Source organism: Triturus cristatus, chromosome 4_1, assembly GCF_964204655.1.
Source record: "Triturus cristatus chromosome 4_1, aTriCri1.1, whole genome shotgun sequence".
Taxonomy (NCBI): Eukaryota; Metazoa; Chordata; class Amphibia; order Caudata; family Salamandridae; genus Triturus; species Triturus cristatus.
This window is the reverse complement of record NC_140585.1, coordinates 881,037,024-881,063,912: the sequence shown is the minus strand read 5'-3', so window position 1 is coordinate 881,063,912 and position 26,889 is coordinate 881,037,024. Positions and strand designations below refer to the sequence as shown.

The following is a 26,889-nucleotide window of genomic DNA, read 5'->3' as shown; positions in this document are numbered from 1 at the left end:
CAGCTTGGGTGGCTGCCTGTGATCTACACCAGCCTGAACAGGACAGAGGCCATCAGCTGCTGAATTGCAGATGTACCAACTCCACTCCCCATTTGGGCCTGGGTATTACGCTGGGGATTCCAGGCACTGGAGCTGTAAGTACTGGAGAGATGGCACTAGGACATTCTCTAGGGATAAATCTGAGCAGTCCCTCATGAGACACTCCCAGTGACTCCTGTGCCAAACACATGGCTGCAAAATGGGAAAAGATGATCACAGGCAGACCAAACTTCTGTTTGATGTGCAGCACAACAGGGGCCCTGTCATCAGATGGCTGGGTCATCCCACAGATGGCTGATGAAGGTACGGATGACCCAGGTGTTAAATCGCTTCTGCTCCACATGCAAAACAGCCTCACCTCCATCAATGGAAAGCTGGACATTCTTATGGCAAGAGTGGACAAGATATTCGTCAAACATAATAAGCAAGAAGAGAGACTATATGCTACCAAGGCAAGGATCTCGTCCCTGGGACATTGCACAGTTGGACATAGCAATAAATAAAAGTCGTGAAGGTCATCCAGACAAACAACGAAGACCTGGAGGCCAGGTCCCGGTGTAACAATCGTGACTAATGGTCCTGCTGAAGTCCATCAACATAGAAAATATGGCTGACTACATGGAAACCCTCCTCAAGGAATTATTTGGGGCAGAAAAGTTCTCCCCACTCCTCGCTGCAGAGTGAGAGCAACAGTCCCTGGGACCACAGGCCATGCGGGAGCCCCAAGGTGACCCATTATAGCCAAACTCATCAACTTCAGAGATCATAACACTATTCTCTGGCTCACAAGGGAGAAGCAAAATGTCCTCTGTGAAGGTAATGCTCTGTCTATCTTTCCAGATTTCACCCTGGCAGTCCAGGTGGCTCACCATGAGTACCTGCCACTAAAATGTAAGCTGCAACAGCTGGCATCCCATTTGCGACCCTCTGCCCTGTGCGCTTGAAGATCGCCCATCGCAACAAGTAGCATATCTTTCAAAACCCACACAGTGCAGTCCCATGTGTGAAGTGCATTACATCAGAGACTGGCATGTCAGATCCTAGACAGGTTTTTGTGTGGAAAAGTCTTCCTTGATTGAGGGCATCTTCTGCACCTTTTTTTATTGTTAGCTGTTGGAAGTGGAATAGGGTTGGAAAGACGCAGTCAATGAATGGGAGACCGACATGCAATAATATTCATAGCACAGCCCACTCTGTACATTGAAGACCTCAGCTGAAAGTTAAGGTGGGCATTATTAAAAAAGCAAATCTAGATAACATTCACCCAGTGGCATGAGCTGGCCTGGAGAATAAGCACAGCTTCATCACTGAATAAGAACCGGGTGATACATTGCAGCACGGAACAGAAATTATATAAATGATCATCCTCCCAAAGGAGGGCGTTTCTGTGTGGAGGTGCACTGATATGGATTAAGGTTCATATAGGACTTGATGTGTTAACAAGGGATCAGAAACTGTTTTCTTAAAGGACCAACAGCCCCAGGCACCCACTGGACCACCGCTGGGTCCAGGCAAACAGGATACTGGGGCGGTCACTCATTGCCAGCCATAGAGCCCAACAGTGGATCCCGACTTTCTCTCGCTGCCCTCCACTGCAATCTTCATTTGCAGCAGGCACTGTCACTTACCTTGCTCTCTGGCAGGAGAAATCAGTTACTCATGACATGATGCATAATGCTGTTCTCTAGGGGTAGGGCTGGAGAGGTGCCAATGTGGCCACCTGGTGGGGAACAAGCTATCTGATTACCCCTGCCTTCTGCCCAAGGTCCAATTCCAGGCGACAGCAGTGGTGGGAAAAGTTCCTGCCTCAGTCGAGCAAGGGGAAATGTTACCTTCGCCTTCCATGCACCACTCTTCAGTGGTCATGGAAGCTATCTTGGTACTCTGCCTGGAGGAAGGGGAGAACGACTGTCAGGAGGAAAATCAGAGGTTCAGGGCCCATAATTCACCACCTGCCAAGTTCTCCTTGTGCACAATGTCTCCAGTTGCCATGCATGGTTCGGAGAACTCTTAAAGCCATTTTTTGATTGAATCAGAGACTACTACCAGGTCTCGGCCAACAGAGCTCAACTAGGTCACATTTAGACAGATCCTAATGCTGGCCACCCCCAATATAGCTTTTTTTAACTAAATACTGTGTCCATAATTTGACTTGTAGACAGATGCTGTGATAACCCCATTCATCTTCCAGAGGCAGGAAGAATATGATAGAAAAACAGCAGGCTAAATCAGATTGGGTTGTCATGTAGCATATATAAGCCATGCAACCTGATAGCCAAGTCTATCCAGGAATAGCCATGCCAGCTTTAGCTTGCTCTAAAATTTATTGTACTCACATGCATCGTTAGATATGTTGGACATTGTTCATAATTTAAAACTGATATAAAAACTAAAATATATACTTCATTTCGAGACAACTTTCAAAACATACTATTTACATGTTCTCTTATTTTTTGTTTGATATTAATACCAACTTCAACGGATATTGCAGATTTGGTTTCTGAATTTAATCGTGGGGCACATTCATTTTTCTGGCAAAAATGTACATTGCTTGCTCAAACTGTCATTTCTTAAATGAACGTGCACTTTTTTTCTATGACAAAAATTAATTTAGATTTTCGAAATTTGTCAGAAGGGGCCACTGAAAAGGACAAAGACTACTGCCTGTTTAAGCTGTCGTCAATAGAAGCCGCCATGAAGAACCATGCAGGCCAGAGTCAACGATTGAAGATGGACCCAGAGCAGACGTCATCACCCCCCTACCTGTAGGAAGAATGAGAGGAATTTACTGTCTCACCGGAGCATGCTTCATGAATGACCATTAGCTGCCCCTGCAGAGCCATGAGTGCTACTCACCAATAGCAGCCGCTGCAGTTCTCCATCCCACCCGCGAGCTAAGGGCTCCCAGAGACTCTGCTCGTGCCATCCCTGCAGGAGCAGGTAAGACTGATCATAGGGCCGGAAGGCCTGGGTAAACTTTTTCTGCCATTAGCCCTTCAGAATGCTGGAACACTTGACAGTGAAAAGAGCCGGAGTGGGACTCCTGAAGCCTAGACTACTAGTGTGGCCTACCCTGAATATCACCCATAGCGAATGGGGAATACCCCTACCACTAGTGAAAGGGAAGTGAGACACGGGGACCTGCCTATCGAACACTAAAGCCCTGAACACAGATGAGTGTGTGTACTGCATGATTATGCTGTATTTCACTTTGTGTTGGTATATAAATACTACTTTTAGTATAAAAGAAAGTATTTGACTGCACAGTCCTTCTTGCTACTGCTCAACGTACTTTGAGTTGTGAGCCTGTGTTCACTCCCATGTATCTACCTTGCCCTCCCACCCCACGAGTGCTGAAGGGGTACTTGGCACAGTTGCTCAAGATCCCTAGTATGCGGGCCCCCGGAAATCAGGAGTACAACACCTCAAAACCCACGATTGGGACCAGTAGCTCCTGCCTGCCCTCTGAAAGGGGTCCTGACACACTCGTTGCATATTTCAATATTTCAGATTTTTAAAAATATTCTTATATTCCAGATATCTTTTAAATTGATTCAAAATGTATATGAACATATGAACATTGCTGAGATTATATACTTGGGTTTTCTAGTCACATCTGTATATTAAAACACTGCGGCTCTAGGCTGCATGCCTTGCAATATGAGAAAATGTAATGAAGGCATTTAAAAAAGCATATTACCCGTATTCCTCTCTCTCCGGGATCTCCTGCGAGTCCTGGCTCTCCCTGGCAGACACAGAATAAAATGTAAAAATCCAAACATTCATCAGGTTGTGCGGTGCACTGAAATATTCTGGTAATTGATATGCACTAAAAACCATTCGTATGGTATTAAGAGTAACAATAGTAGTATACAAAAAACAAACAAGAGAATGGTGAATAATGTATATGATATATACCCCATTCAGCTGCACAATATGTGATGCACAGAAATAAAAGCAGAATTTAACAAAAAAGCTACACCAATTTTGCTTAAAATCAAATCCATTTCAGCGAGCAATGAATTTTAATCTAAACAACGCTCTGTATCAACATTAATAGGTTCACCTCAGTTCTGTAAGCATTGTACATAATTATTTCCGCAGTTTCCGAGGATTCCTAGCTGCTAGGTGTCTTGTCCCAAGTGTGATCAGAAGTTTAGCCTGCAGACAGCCGAAGTGTCCAGGGATCTAGTGTGGCGTTCTTACTTCAAATACTTAATGTAAGACTAGCATAGCTTGATATGGCTCCAATTTGAGAAAAGTGATGGAACAAATACATTTGACCATAATGTCAAGCTTCATCTAGTGTTAAACAGCTCAGATATGCAATTGGCATGGAAAACCAACTCTTTGTAGCAGCTTTTCAAAGGAATTCTAAAGAAACAAACACGTCTCTTCCTTAATTGGACCAAATATCTTGCCAATTGTGGAATCACTATTGTGTGCTACTATCTACCTGCACTAAAGATACGCTGCAGCCTTATTTGGTAGAAAGCTCTTCCATTACATTTTTAAAACCTACGCCAGAATTTATATTGGTCTATTCAAAATTGGGAAAATACATCAACACTGGAAACATCAAAGACCATCAGAAGGCTGTAGATCCGTGATCAGTGCAAGGATTTTTAGCCCATATTCTTTGATGCTGCCATGGTCTCCTTGCGAAAGACTAAGCGCCGCACCAGTGGTCTGACCGCCCTATTACAAGTAAAGCGGTCGGACTGCCATGGGACCGCTGTAACCGGCAGGGATCAGAGATCCCTGGTGGTGTTGCAGCGTTCTTGAGGCCTCAATATGCTTGGCAGTGCCACTGCGGCACCACCAAGCATATTACGAGTTTCCTCTCCGCCACGGTTTTTATGGGGGTGAGCCCACCATGAAAACTGTGATGGGGAGTAAACACAATGGGGGTCCACAGGGCCCCCTGTTGCCTCAGGGCCATGGGGTGCATGCAAGGGGGCACATGTTGTGCCCTCCTGTGTGCATGCACCCCAGTTCCTGCACAGCATGGACTGCAGAGTCCATGCTGTGCAGGAACTGCCTTTGGCGCTCCCATTGTGGTGCCGCTGTGGGACCACCAAAGAAACTACAGCTAAACACGAGAAAATTCGTAATCTGGCGGACGGTGCTCAGACGGCTTTGGCAGTGTGGGAGCGGGGCGGCGGTGGGTGCCGCCAAAGTCGTAATTGGACCCTAAGCTTCTTACTTCCAACCTTTTGACAATGGTATAATAAATGTGCCACCGCTGTAAAAGAATGCTTTAATACCACAGACATATAGATAGCCCGTAAATTCATTCTACAGATCAAGCTTAGTGCATTGATTCAGCAATGAAAAGCCTCTTTTTAGGTCTCGCCTAGCTATTGCGTAGCAATCGCGATACGAGACTCTAGTAAGGGGCTCCCAAAAGTGGATTGCATGGCGAGCACGCGCACAATCACGTGCATCGTGCCGTCATGCAATCCACTTTTGGGAAGCGCTTCAGCCCATTGGCGCGTGCACCTACTTCAAAGGGTCCGCTCCCCCGCCTGGAATGCGCTCCCCCGCCCCTTGCCGCTTCAAAGCCCGCGTTTAGCGAGATTAAAGTGACACTTCAATCTGGGCGCGAGACTGACGTACAGCAGCGCACGGGGAGCTCGAGCCCACGGGAAGACACGCGCTACTTTTGTCTTCCTTGTTTGCTTAGACAGTTATACAGACGCTGACTTTTCACTGACGAGACCACTCGATTGTGCTTGACTTCAAACATATGTCCCTTTTAATAGTCCCTTCCGGTTCATTTTGGGTAGGGGTGGCCTACAGTTTATTTCAACGAGCCTTTCGAAGTTTTAGAGCTGTTCTCTCATTCGAGTATTTTCACCGGTTCCAGCTCCCTTTCACCAAGATCACTTATGGCTTTTCTTCTTCACGCTGTATGTCGGCAGAGCGCTCCTGCGTCTCATCAAGGGCAGAAAGCGCTACCTAAATTCTAAGCTAATACAATACACCGCACTCTCTTCCCACACAGCTGCTGCTCGCTACTCTCGTGGTGACATGGTTTTCGCTTACTTATTTGTTGTGGAGAATCTAAATTATATAGCTCAATTCGTACTCATAGGGGTGGTTAGTCACTACAACTTCCAAAATTCATGCAGGTGTTAAATGAAGACTTACGTGGAACATGGTATCCCGGGTGTCGTTGTTTGTATTACCTGCAGTTAAAATGTCTCATTCTTTTCTGGTGGCATGTACACGTTCCATTGTCGAGATTGCCACAATGGGTTAGGTTTTTGGCAACTCTCATATCAAGATTGGGGGACTTAACGTGGGTACTTGATGTAGATGCACAGCTGCTCAAGTGGCTGCTTGTCATGTGTACCGCTTTCATCCAGCCATGACTATTTAGAGAACAGCACTTTGCATTCTGGGACTTGTAGTTTATATTTTACAAGCTTGGGCCTTTGCTTAAGAGGCACAGCATGTAATATGCTGTTGCCTGTCTAAGATGTATAAAATGGCATGCAGCCCCTTTTGCCGTTGTGGACCTTATGCCCTTGCTAACTGGGCAATAAATACACTCTTGACGTGCCCGACATCCTCGCTCTTATGATGAAATAAGTGTATGTTGGAAGGCGGTTAGGAAAGAAACATTCTCACAGCGCCCTCTCATTTTCATCCTATCTCTTCGTTTCCTGTTCTGCTTCTTGCCTTGGGCTATCGGAGATTTTGACAGATCCAATGTGTCTGCTTGGATTGTTTGCTTCTGTTAGACTTTCCTGGAAGCGCGCGCTGGGTCCCAGGCCTGTTCCTGTTTTTGAAGCCGCGTGCTTTTACTTCTGGTAATATCGTTCCGCGGATTGAGGCGAGAGCACTTCTCTCGATGGAGGTCGCTCGCAGGAGCCTTTCTCATGTGACAGGGCGCAGGCTGGGCATAGTGAGAGGAAAGCAAACATTACATCTATCACTCTCTGCCGGTTCACTGCCAAGGGTGGCTTTCAAAGGTCTGCCACACACACAGCCACACACACAACCACACAAACAACCACACAACCACACACACACTGCCACAACCACACACACAACCACACACACACACAACCACACATACAACCACACACACACACACACACAACCACACACACACACAACCACACACAACCACACACACAACCACACACACACACAACCACACACACAACCACACACACACAATCACACACACACCACACACACAACCACACACAACCACACATACAACCACACACACACAACCACACATACACAACCACACACACACAACCACACACACAACCACACACCCACACACAACCACACACACAACCACACACACAACCACACACAACTACACACACACAACCCCACACACAACCCCACTCACAACCACACAACCACACACACAACCACACACACAACCACACACAACCACACACACAACCACACACACAACCACACACACACAACCACACACACACAACCACACACACAACCACACACACAACCACACACACACAACCACACACACACAACCACCCACACAACCAACCACAAAACCACACACACAACCACACACACACAACCACACACACAACCACACACAACTACACACACACAACCCCACACACAACCCCACTCACAACCACACAACCACACACACAACCACACACACAACCACACACAACCACACACACAACCACACACACAACCACACACACACAACCACACACACACAACCACACACACACAACCACACACACAACCACACACACAACCACACACACAACCACACACACACAACCACCCACACAACCAACCACAAAACCACACACACAACCACACACACAACCACACAAACAACCGCCCACACAACCACACACACCAGCAGCCACACACACACACACAACCACACACGCAACCACACACACACACAACCACACACACCAGCAGCCACACACACACACAACCACACACGCAACCACACACACAACTAAACACACAACCACACACACACAACCACACACACAACCACACATCCTCACAACCACACATCCACACACATACCCACAATCACACCCACAACCACACCCACAACCACACACACACAACCACACACACACAACCACAACCACACACACAACCACACACACAACCACACATACAACCACACACACAACCACACACACAACCACACACACACAACCACACACACAACCACACACACACAACTACCCACACACAACCACACACACAACCACACACACATAACCACACACACAACCACACACACAACCACACACACAACCACCCACACAACCACACACACAACCACACACACCACACACACATAACCACACACACAAGCGCACCCTCAACCACACACACAACCACACACACAACCACACACATACACAACCACACACACAACTACACACACATACAAACACACAACCACACACACACACAACCACACCAGGCATTGGCATAGCCAATAGGTCTTGCCTTTGGGACCTTATAAGTGTTTAGCCACACAACAGTTGATGTGGTTGCACCAAGGATATTGTGCTGCATAACTAAATACTTAGAAGGTCCCAAAAGCGAGACCTATTGGCTATGCCAATGCTTGTTTAATTGTTGAATTATCAGCGAGCTCTATCTGATTTAGCATTACTGAATTTTTTTAACAATTGTTATATACCTCCCTTGTGAGGAATCTAAATAACGTCATCTGATTGACTTGTCACTTAGTTATTATAATGTTTTTATAGCTCACTCAGCTACACTGCTTCTGTTTTAACGTCATTGATATTGTATTGGTTTTAACTAACTGCACAATACATTATTATTACCGTAGCTTGTATGGTGTTAGTGTTGTAAACACAGACCTAAGATGGCTGACACACCCAGCCACTTGCTGCTGTGCAGTGCACAAAGGTAGCCAACATATTTGTCAAATACTGTATACAGTGAATTGCTGCTATATAGTGTTTCAAGTAAGCTGACACATTTGTCAAATTCTGTAAACATTGGCAAAATAGGAGCCTTGGGTTTGAAATAGTAATTGTCTTTGGTACAGGAGGAGGAAAACATATGTATGTTCTCATTGTTCATACTTAGCCAAGACAGGAGTCTTAGAACGTCCACAGGAAATTGTAAAAGATTAAGATGCCCTAGAGGGATTTGAAGTTGCAGCGCACACTACATAGCCTTAAGAGAGGATATGACATAACGGCTGGAGCAGCAGATTGTGAAGCTGAGGAACTGGATTTGGCTTGAGGCTCAACAAATCACTTAATCTCGTTGCCTAAAAAGGAATGTGTCATTCTATAATGCAACTGGTACTCATGTAAAGCTCTCCAATACCTTTTGGTCGAGTTCGTGCTACAAAAAACTCAAATTAATTAATAAATAACTGTCCCTGTTCACTCACAACATAGAAGACAGACCACAAGTAACTACATTGAAATCTGAACCTATTGAAGGACACCACACATAAAGGCAGTATACCAGGCACCCTCATCAGATACAGTGGCACGCACTCTGCACCCCCAAACTTAGCAAGGAGGACATTGTCATGGGACGTGCCTGTGTACATTTTTCCTGCAACCTGTGTCTAGGTTTTAAGTAAACACAGCAAGAAGCACATTTGGATGTGGCAATGCCCCTCCGGTGGTCAATGGGATAAGAAGGTCACCAGAGCCTCCTAGGATGGATCGTTAGCCCCTATCACACTTGACCCACATTAGAAGTATTGTCCTAGCTGCTCTGATGACCTCTTGGCCACCAGCAGGCATTGCATTTACACAGTACATTGACACAGTGGGATTATTAGGGGGCCTCTAGAAGTGGGACATGTCCATGCGCCATCAGAGTAATACACACATACCCGACGTGCTGCAAGTTTCAGGTGCTTGCACTTGCATTATAGTGATACCCTGTCCTTTAAGGTGGAAAGCTTAACACCACCCTCATCAAGCCAAAGTATGGATTGCACCACAATTGTTTTGCACCCCCATCAAATCATGTAAGGTTTTGATATTATCCAGTCATGTATGCCTTCTTGTACGAAGGTACTGTGAAGTTTATCCATCTGAGAGGATCAGAGGTCCAGATGTGACTTTTTCATGTGTGATGACTAAAAGCAGCAAACAGGTACCAATTGTTTGGATGGTGGATGAGTCATTGTAGATAATATCAAAATGTTTGTGGGGGAATCTGGTGATTCATGCATTCTGCGAAGTGAAACATTCATTGCAGAGGCGTGACGGCTGCCTTGATTTTTTTTATTACGATGCAATTACCTTTTATTGAGAATGACATTTAATTATGTGTTTATTGATGGTGTACTATTTACCTTCAGACAAAAGTAGACTCCATTTTGTGCAAGTCAGGTACATTATTTGATATATGGATGATACACTGTATTGTATATTTTTATATAAATAAATATGACTGAATTCTTCCATAACAACGTTATGGAGTCAAACAGTTTTGGAGTTGTTTAAGCTGCTCACTGTATATTAACTTTTAGTGTATTTCCATTTAGCCCAGGGGAGTATATTTGGGGTTTTTATGCTAAAATCTTGCACAAAAGGGAATCTATTTTTGTCGTAAGTACGAATCTCCCTGCCATTTTTGGCAGTGAAGGGTGACTCTCCGTGTATTTGTAGTACTATTTACCTTCACCAGGGCTGCACCCACTATTATCTATGGGCCAGATGTATGAAGCTTTTTTCAGCTCGCAATCAGCCCGATTCGCAGAACCAATGAGCCGCAAATTGCACCCTGCCTCATGAACATTAATGAGGCAGGTCCCTTTCTACCCATTGGGAATCGCAAACAGTTAAAAACACACTGTTGTACATAGCTGTTTCCAATTTCCTAATAGTGAATCACAAAAATTAGCTATCAGGAAATCACAAACGCAAGTCTTGTACATCTGGCCCTAGAAGGGCAGCTTCTGCTGTTAAAATGTGCTGCAAGGCACACTCAGTGGTTGGTTTTTAATCTTGTGGCAGAGCTGTTTGATTTCTTTCCTGCACTGAAAAGTGTTTTTCTATCTCATAGTAATAAGTAGACCTTCACCATGAACATTCACACACCACGAAACCTCTGTGCAGCCTTTCACTGTGGATTCACACTCCAGGATCAAGGCATGCAGACACTTGGGGATCTTACTCTAGGCCATACCTGCTGCCTCTGGGTGACAGACTGGCCTCTGGTGTTTAACACACAACACACTCCCATGTTTTCCTTCTAATACTTTTCTCTCTCTTTTCTCCACATGGCTGTCGTAGATGCGGAGAAAGGACTTAAGATGGAGTCAATGGTATTTTCCAACAGCAACTGTTGGCAAAGCGAGCGGGCAGGCCATCATCTCCTGTGTCCGTCTGGGCTCAGAGTGAGGGTAAACAACTCATTAAACTGAGCTACAATTAACTTTTTTTGTGGGAGTTGCACCTGGACAGGGTAGTTCTTTGCTCACACATTTGATATCATGTGTACAGAACTGTGAGCAACCAGCTATATAAGCGTTTTCTTTCCAACCACAGAAAAGCATTAAGAAGACATTTACTGTTCATTCGGCTTTGGGGCTCATCAATGGGATAAAGTCAACATATCTTGTAAATTAGGAACATGACAGTAGTGGCTGCTATCTGACAAAAGTAGTGAGCAGTGTGTGGGCCTTACCATAACAATAAAAAAAGCACTTACCTACCGTTTGCCGCCTCGGTGCTCTGCAGCTAGTGCACAGACTCACAAACACCCCTACGGCCAATCCAGATGCTGCTCTCATGCTGGTAATTCTATTACTAGCATGAGAGCAGCGCCGGGATCGGCTTGAGAGGGCTGGTTTAGCACTCCCATGGGGGCGGTGGCCTGTGCCTGCTGCTCTCTCAACTCTGCAATGCAGCTCGGGTTGGAGAGATCTCAGTGCGCATGTCGGTTTGGATGTCCTAAGACAATTGGCCAAACAGACATGCGCACTTGCAGCAGTGCCCACCACTCCTCCTTCAGTGCTCTTGTCATGATGGCCCCGCCCCTAACACTTGGCTCCTAAATAAAAATAAAATTATAATAAAATAGGTTTATTATCATTTTATTTTTCGTGTTTGCAGCTGCTGGCGGGGGTGTAACACTCCTCCACCATAACGAAGAAGCCGCTGCTGGAAGATGATGTAAAGTCATGCTATAAAATTAAGGCTATAGGAAAAGCAGCACAGTAATACCTTGCAAATACAGAATCGAGAAGACACTAAGCACCGTTGAGTATGTGTAATGCAATGAGTGGATGAAAACAAGTTTATCACATTACCTTGCTTCCCTGCTCCCCCTTCTCCCCTGAGCTGCCCTGAGGAATGAAACAATGGTTGTGTTAAACTCACATTGAACATTTTAACAAGAAGCTTCATGACATAAGCATGCCTGTGCATACGCCTCAAGAAGCAGCACTTCCTGTACATCTTCCGCCTCTCCCCAGATTGGTGCCTGAATGTACCCTCAGGATGCAATATTTCCTTCTGATCTGAATATACATATCATCAAACTCGTCAGTGGAAAGGATCCCTATTGCAACATCTACCAAGAGGTCACCTACCTCTTCTTACAGGACCTGCATTTACCTATGTCCACCTCAAAAAGGAGCAAAATCCTTTCGTACAAAGGACCATCACCCACACGGAGTGGTGTGGCAAGCTTCATCATAGAGTCCAGACCCAGTGAGTCCCCTGGATGGACTCAACCACACTTCTGGGTAGAGCACTTTGATGTTATTTGTAAGGAATCCTGGTAAGTGTTAAATATTACCTAAATGTAAATCCCTTTCTAATTACTTTGTAATTAGGGGACCTATGCCAAGTCAAAAACAACAGTGGATTTTCTTAGAACCTATTAGGTCTCAACCGTTTAATCAGGGCTGCATGCTCAAGCCAGCCATTTTCTAGCCTGTGGGTCACCTAGCTTTCATCAGGACTAACAAGATCCCTAGTTAGTACCACTGGTCTGGCTATTCTATTTTGACTTTTTCAACGTTTCAAGTTAAAACCACACATATTAACATGCATCCACTCCATCCATACAACTTACAACACCAAACCTGTGTTTTTCAGTGGTTAAATAACACCACATGGTTATTTCCAGGCTTCCAAATCAGTGGATACAAGAATGACAAATGCATATTCAGAATATTCATGAAATACAATATTAATGTTCATTGGTGACTTTGTGTGGGTGAGAATCTTTATTAGAACAGGATATTACTCTTGCTTTTTGAAGTGGACATAGGTCTGGTAATGAGCAGTGGACGACCTCCTGTATATGTAACATCTCTGGAGAAGATGAGGTGACCTACCTCATGTAACCTCCTCCCTCACTGTTTTCTAGTTGAAGATCACTAAGTGCAACTTTTTCCAAATGCGGATACTGATTTCCTCCGCTTGCACAGCTTTTGGCAAGATGGCTGCCCGTGCTTCAAACACTGTAATATTGCTAATCTTTTAGCTATATTTCAAAATGTTGCTTTCATTTCAAGAGGAGGCTTACTCGGTTAACAAGGAGCTCTCACATTATGGTAATGTTGGAGCGATACACCTTAAACTCTCCATTACTCATACCTTTCAAGTTTGTAATTCCCCCTCTAACTTTTCATCTCCCTAGGTCTCTGAGATTGAGGATTCCTGTGGCAGTGAGTGCCTAGTAGATGCCTTTTTGAAGCGCATGGGCGGGTTCCCTATGGATCCTCATCTTACAGTCATACGCTTTTTGTTGACAGTGACGATGTAGAGTGCAGCGAAACTGTCAACAGAGACCCTTTGTGCTGTGGTTACTTCCCTTGACATGACAACTTCATGATTTCTCTCTTTTGCCTTTTGTTCTCTACACCCTTCTCTACAGGAACATGTCTTCACGGCTCAGTTACAGAAACCATGTACAGACATGATCGTTCTTAAAGGACATTCTCTGCCTCCCCCTCCACTCCATACATTACTGCCGCCTCTACTACTCAAAATCTCAAGTAAGTTGCTGATACTACTATATATGGGTTGCAGCTAGCAGTAATGGTTGAAAAGGACCCCTCTCACAATCTCTCAAATATTTCTTGGCAATCATGGGTGCAGAATGCAAGTTCTGCAAAGCTCTTTTTATGGTCAGATGGGCCTTCTTCCCATGGGGCCATGGCTAGACAATTCTATTTTGGTCAGACCTGCTCCTTTCGAACCAAGGTTGCTGTATCCTCATACAATCTGTCACCAAACGTGTTCAGCAAAGTCCGTAGTGTGTAGACACTGCATGTTGTCATGTATGATGACACTTCCGGGGACTGAACAACCGGAGAAAAACTGTTTTTGGATATTTCCAAGAAACTGTGATTAATAATAGATATATGGGGGAACGGACGAGCAGAGAATTTGGGATGTGACTGCCATATCACATACTGAGATACTTCCCATTGAAAGGTAAATGGAGAGAGGCATATTAGTCAGGTGTAGACACCATATTATGAATAGGGGTAGCTTTTCTGATGGGATCATCAGAGTGACTATATAGGAGGTCATGGTTTACGCTCAAACAAAAACTATTCATGGAAGATAGTAGCAGGAAAAATCAAGTCTGTGAACAATAGATGCTGTTTCTCCACAGACTAAACACAAAACGATGGATTTAGGCCCAGATCTCTGTACTGGGGTGAATGTATGACATTGTTCTGCATTCTGTCCATCAATAGTTCGCCAAAAAATGATGGATTTAGGCCCAGATCTCTGTACTGGGGTGAATGTATGACATTGTTCTGCATTCTGACCATCAATAGTTCGCCAAAAAATGATGGATTTAGGCCCAGATCTCTGTACTGGGGTGAATGTATGACATTGTTCTGCATTCTGTCCATCAATAGTTTGCCAAAAATGATGGATTTAGGCACAGATCTCTGTACTGGGGTGAATGTATGACATTGTTCTGCTTTCTGTCCATCAATAGTTCTTTTTGCATTTGTCACCCCGAGTGGGACGGGAATGCTCAGACATGAGTCCCGTGCTCTCCATGCCACTGGAATCAAGCTATCCTGGCTGAAGAGGGGTGAAACCCCGAAACCGGTCCTAGGATGCTTGTTTCCAGTCCAGCGAGAACCTGGCCTGGCAAGTTGGGCTGGACTGTTCCCATTGGGCACAGGGTCAAGACTGATTTGCATATGGCTGGGTCCAAACTGGAATGGCATGGTGAGCACAAAAACGATGGATTTAGGTCCAGATCTCTGTACTGGGGTGAATGTATGACATTGTTCTGCATTCTGTCCATCAATAATTCTTTTTGCATTTGTCACCCCGAGTGGGACGGGTATGCTCAGACGCGAGTCCCGTGCTCTCCATGCCACTGGAATCAAGCTATCCTGGCTGAAGAGGGGTGAAACCCCGAAACCGGTCCTAGGATGCTTGTTTCCAGTCCAGGGAGGACCTAGCCTGGCAGTTCGGGCTGGACTGTTCCCATTGGGCACAAGGTCAAGACTGATTTGCATATGGCTGGGTCCAAACTGGAATGGCATGCTGAGCAAAAAAACTATGGATTTAGGCCCAGATCTCTGTACTGGGGTGAATGTATGACATTGTTCTGCATTCTGTCCATCAATAGTTCTTTTTGCATTTGTCACCCCGATTGGGACGGGTATGCTCAGACGTGAGTCCCGTGCTCTCCATGCCACATGCCACTGGAATCAAGCTATCCTGGCTGAAGAGGGGTGAAACCCCGAAACCGGTCCTAGGATGCTTGTTTCCTGTCCAGGGAGGACCTGGCCTGGCAGTTCGGACTGGACTGTTCCCATTGGGCACAGGGTCAAGACTGATTTGCATATGGCTGGTTCCAAACTGGAATGGCATGGTGAGCAAAAAAACAATGGATTTAGGCCCAGATCTCTGTACTGGGGTGAATGTATGACATTGTTCTGCATTCTGTCCATCAATAGTTCTTTTTGCATTTATCACCCCGAGTGGGACGGGTATGCTCAGATGTGAGTCCCGTGCTCTCCATGCCACTGGAATCAAGCTATCCTGGCTGATAAGGGTGAAACCCCGAAACCGGTCCTAGGATGCTTGTTTCCAGTCCAGGGAGGACCTGGCCTGGCAGTTTGGGCTGGACTGTCCCCATTGGGCACAGGGTCAAGACTGATTTGCATATGGCTGGGTCCAAACTGGAATGGCATGGTGAGCAAAAAAACGATGGATTTAGGCCCAGATCTCTGTACTGGGGTGAATGTATGACATTGTTCTGCATTCTGTCCATCAATAGTTCTTTTTGCATTTGTCACCCCGAGTGGGACGGGTATGTTCAGACGTGAGTCCCGTGCTCTCCATGCCACTGGAATCAAGCTATCCTGGCTGAAGAGGGGTGAAACCCCGAAACCGGTCCTAGGATGCTTGTTTCCAGTTCAGGGAGGACCTGGCCTGGCAGTTCGGGCTGGACTGTTCCCATTGGGCACAGGGTCCAGACTGATTTGCATATGGCTGGGTCCAAACTGGAATGGCATGGTGAGCCAAAAAATGATGGATTTAGGCCCAGATCTCTGTACTGGGGTGAATGTATGACATTGTTCTGCTTTCTGTCCATCAATAGTTCTTTTTGCATTTGTCACTCCGAGTGGGACGGGTATGCTCAGACGTGAGTCCTGGAATCAAGCTATCCTGGCTGAAGAGGGGTGAAATCCCGAAACCGGTCCTAGGATGCTTGTTTCCAGTCCAGGGAGGACCTGGCCTGGCAGTTTGGGCTGGACTGTTCCCATTGGGCACAGGGTCAAGACTGATTTGCATATGGCTGGTTCCAAACTGGAATGGCATGGTGAGCAAAAAAACTATGGATTTAGGCCCAGATCTCTGTACTGGGGTGAATGTATGACATTGTTCTGCATTCTGTCCATCAATAGTTCTTTTTGCATTTGTCACCCCGAGTGGGACAGTCATGCTCAGACATGAGACCCGTGCTCTCCATGCCAGTGGAATCAAGCTATCCTGGCTGAAGAGGGGTGAAACCCCGAATCCGGTCCTAGGATGCTTGTTTCCAGTCCAGGGAGGACCTGGCCTGGCAGTTCGGGCTGGACTGTTCCCATTGGGCACAGGGTCAAGACTGATTTGCATATGGCTGGGTCCAAACTGGAATGGCATGGTGAGCAAAAAAACGATGGATTTAGGCCCAGATCTCTGTACTGGGGTGAATGTATGACATTGTTCTGCATTCTGTCCATCAACAGTTCTTTTTGCATTAAACACAAACACAGCATGTAAGTCCATTATTTATCTTAATCTGATGTTTTATGCAAATGGTCTCCTTGTGCTTGCTGAGTCCTTTATTCCAGGTACTGGTCTGGATGCTAATAAGAGAAGTATATCATGCATTGTCATCACTGTCTTGTGGTTGTGCGGTGTGGAAAATCCTTTGGGTTTGTGACCTTAGCTTGTCTCCAGGTGTCCATGTCATTAAAAACCTTTAGCACGAGTGGCAGAGACTAGAGCTCCTGAGAACAACTCCTCTATTTAGACATCGAGAGGGATGGAGTCCAATCTGCATCCCTTCTGGCATCAGTATCAACATCTGGCAGATGTTCATTCCACCACTCTGGCTTCAACCTGTCTTTAGCAACCAGGAGGACCTTATTGCCCAATGACCTTCTGCCACCTTTCTCATGTCTAAATAATGTCATATTTTGCATTCGGTTGAGTAATATGAGAAGGCATTCAATATTGTATGAAGAAAATCTATGCAGTGCTAAAATACTATATGGATGTAAATTTGGTTTAACCGAAAATATTTTAGGCTACTCAAACATATCTGTTTAAACATTGAAACATTAACAACTTAAAAAAAGCAGTTTTAATAGTAACAGACAATCTAAAAGTGTATTTAATGTGGTTACATTAACTGAACACAAAAACACATTGCAAAATGTTCAAGTGATTGGTGTGAAATTTTGTGAAATTCCGTCTTAAGAATTTCAGACAAAAATAACACTCATCATTTCAGTCATTTACAGTCATACAAAGGTACATGGCTAATCCTTGCTGTGCATAAACCTACTGGCCTGATGTACTAAATATGGGACGTAAAAACTGGTCGCAATTATTCACCAGTAATTTTGCAACCAGTAAAGAATTTTGCAAACCAACCTATTTATTAACAGGCCGATTAATACAATTTTGATTCGGAGTGGCCTCTAATCTGATCTACCTCATGAATATTAATGAGATAGGCAATATTCACTCTGATTGGTAGCCATCACAGAAATGGTGGCCTGCTAAGGTAGCAGACCACCTTGTCTGCAATCGTGTTTAAATAAACATGTTTTTAAATGCAGCAATCCAGCCGGTTTCATTAAAAGGTGATAGTGGCAGCTGCAGGTGTTTTTTTGCAGGCGAAACGTGTGTTTTGAGTTATTTTCCGGAGCATAATGGGTCAGACTGTTAGTTGATGTCCTTGGGTTGTCTGTCCCAGGTCGAGGCGCCAGAGGAGTTTGAAAAATACATGTATTTAATGGAGGAACAAATGTAGAAAGTGTGAGTGCCACATGGGCCAGTACACTGGCTTTTGAAGTCCAGTCTATGGGTGTCCCTTTCCAGCGTACTCATTCAGTCTCTACAGAGCTTTACATTTGTGTTTGTGCATTCTTACTGTTCTATCAGAATCTACTTACATCTTTACCTCTTAGTCCGCTCTCTCCTGGGGTCCCAGCTAGCCCAGGCTCACCTTTCTCGCCCTTCCCTCCTGCTTCACCCTAAACAGAAAACAGAGAAACGAGCTTCAGTTAAAAAAATTGTGGGCTGTCAGGATCTTGAGCAAAGGGTGTGAAAAGAAAATAAGTGGCGGCTGGTGAACTTTCAAACTGGTGTGAACTTTCAAACTGGTGAGCCCTATATACTTTAACTACATTACATGAAGTGAATATGGCAAGCTTTAATTTAATTTGAACCGTACATACCACATACAAGGCCTACCAAGGGAAAACAATGAAATAATGCAGTCAGACAGCTAGTATCACCAACTTAGAAACCTTGAATGTACATCTGGGCTCTGCACCAATGCCAAAACAGGCAATCTGCCACTGTGATGAACACAGATGACGTCAGCACTATCAGATGCGAGAGCTCAGTTGTTGCACCCTGTGCTTCACAGATGGCTGGGAGTGCATGCATGCCACAGACAGGACCATAAAGCATTTGACCATGAATGCTTGGATATTACATTTCATTAGAAGCGCCTCTTCTGCAAAGGTCCCTCCACATATGCAAGGGAAGTATAAACCGTGCATCACTAACCATCCACACCCACTTCATACATTATTTCCACACGCATAGTTGAATGTCATATACTCTACTTAGATGGCTTGGTGGTTGTATGAAGAAGGGAGAGCCAAGAAGACTACAAGAAGCACCATCAAATTAATGTTCCCCCTCTCCTCCTTCATTTCCAATAGACTGCGATTCGGACTATACAACCTAAATCGCTGCAAGGCAGAAAGACAGCATATGCCCAACCAGGATTTAAGTAGACAATGTCTACAAAGCAGTAGCATAGCAAGGATGCCATGGGCCCAGGTGCAAGCTAGGAAAATGGCCCCTTTGATTGCTGTTGGTTTGGTAAATTCAGCAATAATGAGGGTTGAATGGGCCAGCCAGGGATCTGGGCCCAGGTGCCACTGCATCTGCTGCACCAACGGGGGCTATGCCCCTGCTACAGGGCGTCCTGCTTACACGTGCAGTTATTCTGACTGTAGTATTCGGTGAGTGTTACTTGCAAAAAGCATACAGAAAACCTCATGTGTTAACCTCAGAGGCTGTGCCTCTGCTCTGGTTGAATGAAGATTAAGTCTCTCAGGGGCCTGAACTTCCCTAATGACTTAAAAGATTGAAATAACAGGTACTCTCCAATTCATGTACCTGGGTTTTTTATTGCCCAATGAAGGACAACCATAAGTTGTCCTCAATTTGACGAATTTCTAAAATAGATAACACCAGCTTGATGGAACCAGGCTGACGAGACTACATTTTGGGGGAACTGCCTACAACGAGAAAAGCCATTTCCTCACAAATCTGAAGATTTTCATAGAAAAAATGGACATTGATATTCCTGACGCAGTATATAAAAAATAACACCTTACAATAAGAATTGTAAAAATGACTTAGAAGGCAGCTTATGAGTGCTGACAATACACACAGTTTCCTCTTGTACACAATCTTTTCAATTTAGAGATACATATATTAACTCAAACGAGCAAAAGCTTCTCTTTTAGTGGGATGGGCAGCACACATGAGAGCTACCTGTAGGTCTAGGGCCACTCACTGGAGAAGCCACCATTGACTCTTTAGAATAAAAAAACTGCTGTCCTTCTTATTTGAAGGTGATGGTTTGCATCCATTTATAAGCTTAAGTTTTTCCACTGGCACATAAAATAAGCTTTGTGTGGATGAGTTGTGGAAACTGCTTGCTGCAATGAACGAAGAACTTAGTAATGACAGTATCAATAATGGCATGTGAATCCAAAGGCGGTACATTTTTGTTTTTTTAGCCAACCATAAATAAAAACGATAAAAGCGTGCCTTTGCAAGCACATGTAAGAATTAGCTGCACTAACCTAAACAATAGGGAAGTACCACAGAAGGGAATATAGAAAATAGGGATGGTGGTGATGGAGAAGACCTGGCATGTTAAGAACATCAACATTTGTGGAATTACGGTGTTACTTGTGACAAAAATGTCAAATGGCACGTCCTCAAGCCTTCTCAGAACGTTTTCTCTTCCTCCTCTTGGACCTTTTTGAATCAGGTGCTTTTCCCTTCAATTTAATTAGGAAATTGCTTTTGTAGTGTGGGTTAACCACGCCCTATGTACAACGCTAAGTTAGCATAACCTCGATGGCTGTTAGAAAGCCAGCTTGCTGCTTCTGCTGCTTTTGCACGCGACACTGTTGTTACATGTTATTCATTCGAGAACTGCTGACTCGACTTTGCTTCACATGAGAACCGTCTGTTGTTTAACATCTTTAAACAGCGAGCAGTGACCTTGGTCTGTACACCGTGTAAGGAACGAGTCTGGGTCACTAGACGGGGCAGGTTGTTGTGTTCAGGTTGATCGTACCACTTTTTAGACATAACATACATACAGCTGCCAATACCTGAAAGACGAGCCCTTTAATATTACAGAGTAGCATGTTTTCTGTTACATTCGAAACGAAGAGCTGAAGCAGGAAGAGCCTAGCTGATCCTGTGATGTGATTCCACTAAGCTGATCTATAAGGTATGGGGTCCCCTATGCAAGCCTAAGAGACCTTCTATTAGTCTAATAATACCTTAATAGTTGCTAGAGAAAGGAGGGTGGTTGTGTTCCACGGTCATTATTATTATGATTGCTCCTTTCATTTTCTATGGTATTGTAACAATGCTGATGGTGCTGATCCTAACCATTTGTCTGCTTGTGTTAGCCAAAGTACTGCATCTTAGGACGCGAGGTTTATAAAATAAACTCTTTAAACGTTTACCGTGTCTTTGTTATTCTGTTGTGGACTGATATAAAGCTACCAACGGGTATTTTGGGTTCCCACCACTCCTGAGAGTATCTAAGTCGCTTGTTCTGGGTTGTCTATACATTGGGACCGCCGAGCCAAATCTCGGATAACGAATGTGACACTAAGCTAGTCGGATAGGGGTTCTTAGTTCTGAGGGGAGTTTCTGGTACACCACAATTCTCTGAGGTCCTGGGACCGCCGAGCCAAATCTCGGATAACGAATGTGACACTAAGCTAGTCGGATAGGGGTTCTTAGTTCTGAGGGGAGTTTCTGGTACACCACAATTCTCTGAGGTCCTGGTTTCCTGCGCATAGTTCTGTGCATAAGCAGAATCCCTGCAACATGGCGCACCTAACGTTTGGTCTTTTGATCTGAAATGCCTTAGTAGTGCTTTTATTAGTCCACAACGCCCTCACTCTAGTTTCCAGATAACTGACGGCTTAACCTACCTAGGTTTCGACTAAAGGTTCTTTCAAGCTTGATAATTAAAAAGGTTTTCTTTTTCTGAACCCCAGTGCTACAGTATAGCTTTTCGTTGTTCTTTCAGGTGTCCCGATGGCGGTCAATATTGCCGCGCATAGTAGGGTTCCCCTGACCGCACATTTGAGGGTCTATGGGGTCCCGGATGATGGCTTGGCTGTTATTTTAGTGGTAGGCGCTGATGCGGCGTTCCCGTATGAGTTGTTTTACTCTTGGGTGACGTTTGACAAAGTGGATGCAAACGACAATTTGTTCCACGATTATACTCACACCGCGATGCCTGCTGCCTATGCCCCTTATCGGACACTTGAAATTCCCCCTAGTGCCTGGCAGCATACTATTTGGTTTAATGGCGCCCTCCCCCATGTGGTAGCGCCGGCGAGAATGGGCCCTTTGTCGATTGCAGGGGCCACATGGCCGGTGTTAGCCGGTTATGCTCCCCATCCCCGCTACATGACTGTGGCGGTGGCGGAGTTAAGAGTGCTACACACTGCCCTGATTACGGTCCATAGGGCGTTAGTGCAGTACGTGCTCGCAATGTGCAGGTGGGGGCACCTGCGGTTGCGGGACACACGACTGACCATCACATGACGGTCATTAGTCTAGTTATGGTTAATTCGGTTGTCGGCAAGCGCCCCCAGCAGTGGGATGAATTCCCTTACTGGCTTGCTGAAAAATGTGATCAATTTGAAGCCGTGTTTCCCAACACTTGTCCTGTGGATAAACACAGGATCCTCACTATCACGTTACCTAAGGACCTGGTCCCGGATATTGTCGACTGTGACAATTGGGGCAAGGTCTTTGCTGCGACTTATGCGAAGTGTTACGGCACTCCGTCTATGTCTGTACTGCCCTCGCTCATCAAGAAAGTCCAAGAGAATCATGGTGCCGAGGCAGCGATTGAGTTGGGATTGAGGCTTGTCGATAGCTTCGATGTGGTTAGTTCCATGGTTATGGGCAACCTCAAAGGAGATGCCATGCAATTCCAGGTGTGCAATATGATGGCACTTGTGGATCCTGGCGACAGGCCAAAGGAGTTCGCTAAAGTTATAGCGAAAGCCTACAGAATGGTGGGTCGTAGCGCCTTGGGTGTGAAACCCGCCGTAGTCATTCCGACTGCATTACAGCAGCCTAAAGTGAGTTCGTCAACAAAAGACGAAAAGCCCAACTTTCCAAAACAAAGTTGGCGAGCTAAGAAACAGGGGAAGCAGCAAGAGAAACGGAGGTCTCGTTCTGCATCACCGGTGCCGACACAGAGTGAACGCACTTATGATTTGCGCGATCGTTCTAACATTAAGTCACCTGATAGATTTCAGGTTCCTGAACAACGCTCTCCTCGTTCTTCACAGGGAACATCGTCTTATCAATCCGGTGGCGGAGATCGTGGAAAGGGAAAGGGTGCTCAAGGTCGTGAGCAGCCCCGTCAGACTGACGGTAAAAGCAAACAGGACAAGTCTGCACGTCAAAGACCCCCGTTTCAAAAGAAGAAAGTTGCTGCTCTGACTGCGCGATATGCCTCAGATGGTACGGACACAGCTTCTGAACCAGACATGGGCACTAACGCTGCTAGACAGCGCGGCGGAAGTTACAATAGTGCGACAAGCACTGCGTCCGTTTCTGGCGGCGACAGCAACTGATACATATGTAAGTGTTGAAACTGCTGATACTCGCGTAGCTCCCCCTGAAATAATGTTTAAAATTACCCTTTTAATTGAAGGTGACATACAGCGTAAAATTAAGGTGGTATTTTGGGATCATCTGACCTCCACCTATGATATACTTTTGGCGGAGGCTGATTGGCCCCCGGCTTTCGTGTTGGAGGCTCCTAGAGGGGAGGTGGTTATCCTCCCTTCCTTTGGGCACACTGTGCCATTGGAACATTCTAACAGGTTAGCCGGAGAGTGGGCGCAGGTGCCTGCGCCTGCGTTGTACCGTACCCAGGTTGGTTGGGACAAATTTTCTCCCAATCATAAGATTCCGTTGCGGTCGGAGCCCCAGCCCCAGCCTCAACCCCAATACCCCATGCGTCGCGAGGCTAGGTCTCACGTCGCGTCTATCCTTGAACAATTGGAATATCAGGGAGTGATTGAAACATGTGTGTCACCCATGAATAATCCTTTATTTACTGTGACGAAGCCTGACGGTTTGTACCGCCTAGTTTTGGATTACCAGCACTTAAATTCGCACTGCCGGACATGTGCGGTACAGAATACACACAGTTCGGCTCTCGTCGATAGTCTTGTGAGAAAACGTTTTAAAACTACACTTGACATCTCCAATGGCTTTTATAGCCACAACCTGTCTCCTCATAGCTATGAGTGGACTGCGTTTACCTCGGGTGGCAAACAAAAATGGTTCAAGAGGCTCCCAATGGGCTATAAAAACAGCCCTGGGGTCTTTGCTGCTCGTGTGGTCTCACTCTTGGAGATGATTGACCCGGAAGCATATTCGTATGTAGATGATATCTACCTCACGGACGACGAGTTGCTTCCACACCTTGCTCGGGTGGATAACATAATAACTATGTTTGCTGACTATGGTTACAAGTTCAACTTTGCCAAGTCCCACATTGCCGAGTTCACAGTGTTGTTTTTGGGGTACGAACTCAATAATGAGGGTCGAGGCTTGGCTCCGCAGTTCCTTGAGAAATGTGCACGCCTCAGTACTCCTTCGACACTGAAGAAATTACAATCTTTGCTGTGTTTTCTGAATTTCGGTCGTACCTACATTCCTGATTATGCCCAGCGTATCAAGCCACTTTATGCCTTGGTACAACCTACTTATACCAAATCTTGCTGGCTGCCTGAGCATTCAGCTGCTTTGCAAGCATTGCAGTCTGATCTTCTAGCTTCGAAGTTTTTACAAACTCGTGATAACCACACTAACCTGGTCATTAGAATCGTACCGGGTGCAGTGGGTTTCACCTACTTGACGTTCAATGAGGGCGACACAGTCCCCATTGCATACACATCTCATCTGTACACTTCGGCTGAGCTGCGCTTTTCCGCTGTCGAGAAAGTACTGACAGCAGTTCAGATGGCGATCTTGAAAGAGCGAGCACTATCACAGGGAAAGCACATGCTGGTGGTGACACCGTACCCTGCCCTTGAGGCGGTTACTAAAGCCAGTGTACCTAATTCTAAGGCTTTGCATCCAAGGTGGATACAATGGGCAACATCCTTGACTTCGCCAGACGTCACATATATCTTTGACGCGGCATTACAGACGCAGGAGTTCTTGGAGTATGAATTTGTTCATCCTGCTCCTCTGTCTTTGCGCCCGCTCGAGGAGTACCATTGTGTCATTTACACTGATGGGTCTGCGCAGCCCGCAACTGGATCAAAGTACGCCTATTCAGCGGCCTGCGCAATTGTAGTCGGTACTTTCGTGAACGGTGAGTTCCAGTCTGATGTCGTGCATACGCAGTCATTGGGTGATTGTACCGCGCAGTTGGCAGAGCTGAAAGCTCTGGTGCTTGCACTGGAGTTTACTGATGCTCGGGTCACCACTCTTATACTGAGTGACTCGTTTTATTGTGTCCAATCATACAACGAGAATTTACACTTTTGGAGTCAAAATGACTTTCGTGATTCGAAAGGTAGCACAGTTAAGCACAAAATGCTTTGGGTTCGAGTGGCAGAACTTAAAGAAGGCCTTCCCCTCGTGAATGTAATTCACACTCTTGGTCACCAGCGTGTTGGTGTCCATGCTGTCGGTAACAGTTTGGCTGACGAGGCAGCAAAAACAGCAGTGGCGACATATTTAGTAGCAGCAGTTACAAGATCCAAAACTAGGATTGATGATGACATCTTGGCAGCTATTGCTGCGTCCGAGACATGGACGGGCTTTCCGAAAGGATTCCCTTCCCGCTACCATTATCGTTTAAGTCCTGATAACGTCCCGTTAGTGAGGATTAACGACGTTGGTGACAGATTGATTCCCAACGCGGACCGCAGACCATCTCTGATTACAGCTGCCCACGAAGGTGTTGCGTCAGCGCACGCCGGCGTTTCGGCGACTGTGTCTCTTTTACAGCAGCGTTACTGGTGGTACGGTTTGTACAAACAAGCGCGAGCTTATGTCCTTTTATGTGACATTTGCCAGCAGATTAAACCTTCTACTGTCGCGCGTCCACCACAAACGCAGCTGTTTATATCTAATCAACCACTTGCGTGTGTTTATTTAGATCACTGCGGTCCTTTTTCCTCTGATACTGCGTACAAGTACATCTTGGTTGCAGTGGATTCGTGCACACGTTTTCTGTGGGTGTGGCCGCAAAGGAGTACTGATGCCCGGACGGTCATCAAGGATTTGCGTGTCTTTATTGGGAGTTTTGCATGTGGTACCCTTCATTCTGATCAGGGCCCTGCGTTTGCCTCTAGGGCTTACAAAGAAGCCATGAGAAGTTTGGGGGTCCAAGTCAAATTTTCGTCTCCATACCGGCCTGAGGGCAATAGTGTTGTGGAGCGAATGAACCGTGACCTAAAGCAGTCTTTGACAGCAAGGGTATTAGGTACAGGCCGAAGCTGGCTGACCCACTTGTATGACGTGCAACGTGCACTTAATAATCTCCCTAGAAGGTCTCTGGGTGGGCGGACCCCATACATGATGCTCTTTGGAGTACGAATGTTTGTCCCGGACCTTGAGGGTCTAGACATGGCGGCGGCTGCTGCGCCTTTTGACCTAGATGATCACTGTGCTGTATTACAGAATCTACAAGAAGCAAGAGACATTCTGGCGAAGGAACACGTACCCTCCACATGTGAAGCTGAGCTCCAGATTCCGGTAGTCGGCTGGCTACCTCGAGTTGGTGATCTGGTCCGTGAGAAGGTGGAGA

At 45.7% G+C, this 26,889-nt stretch overlaps 1 protein-coding gene across 1 annotated transcript in view; it reads right to left on the bottom strand.

The window, feature by feature from the left end:
- LOC146855703 (uncharacterized) overlaps nt 1–26,889 on the bottom strand; it is a 1,104,791-nt gene that overhangs the window by 573,340 nt on the left and 504,562 nt on the right. The window contains exons 49-51 of the mRNA XM_085653597.1: nt 18,704–18,784; nt 12,350–12,385; nt 3,740–3,784 (exon numbers count right to left, since the gene is read on the bottom strand). Of these exons, the coding sequence (XP_085509723.1) occupies nt 3,740–3,784; nt 12,350–12,385; nt 18,704–18,784 (162 nt within the window). The remainder of the gene's footprint in view (nt 1–3,739; nt 3,785–12,349; nt 12,386–18,703; nt 18,785–26,889) is intronic.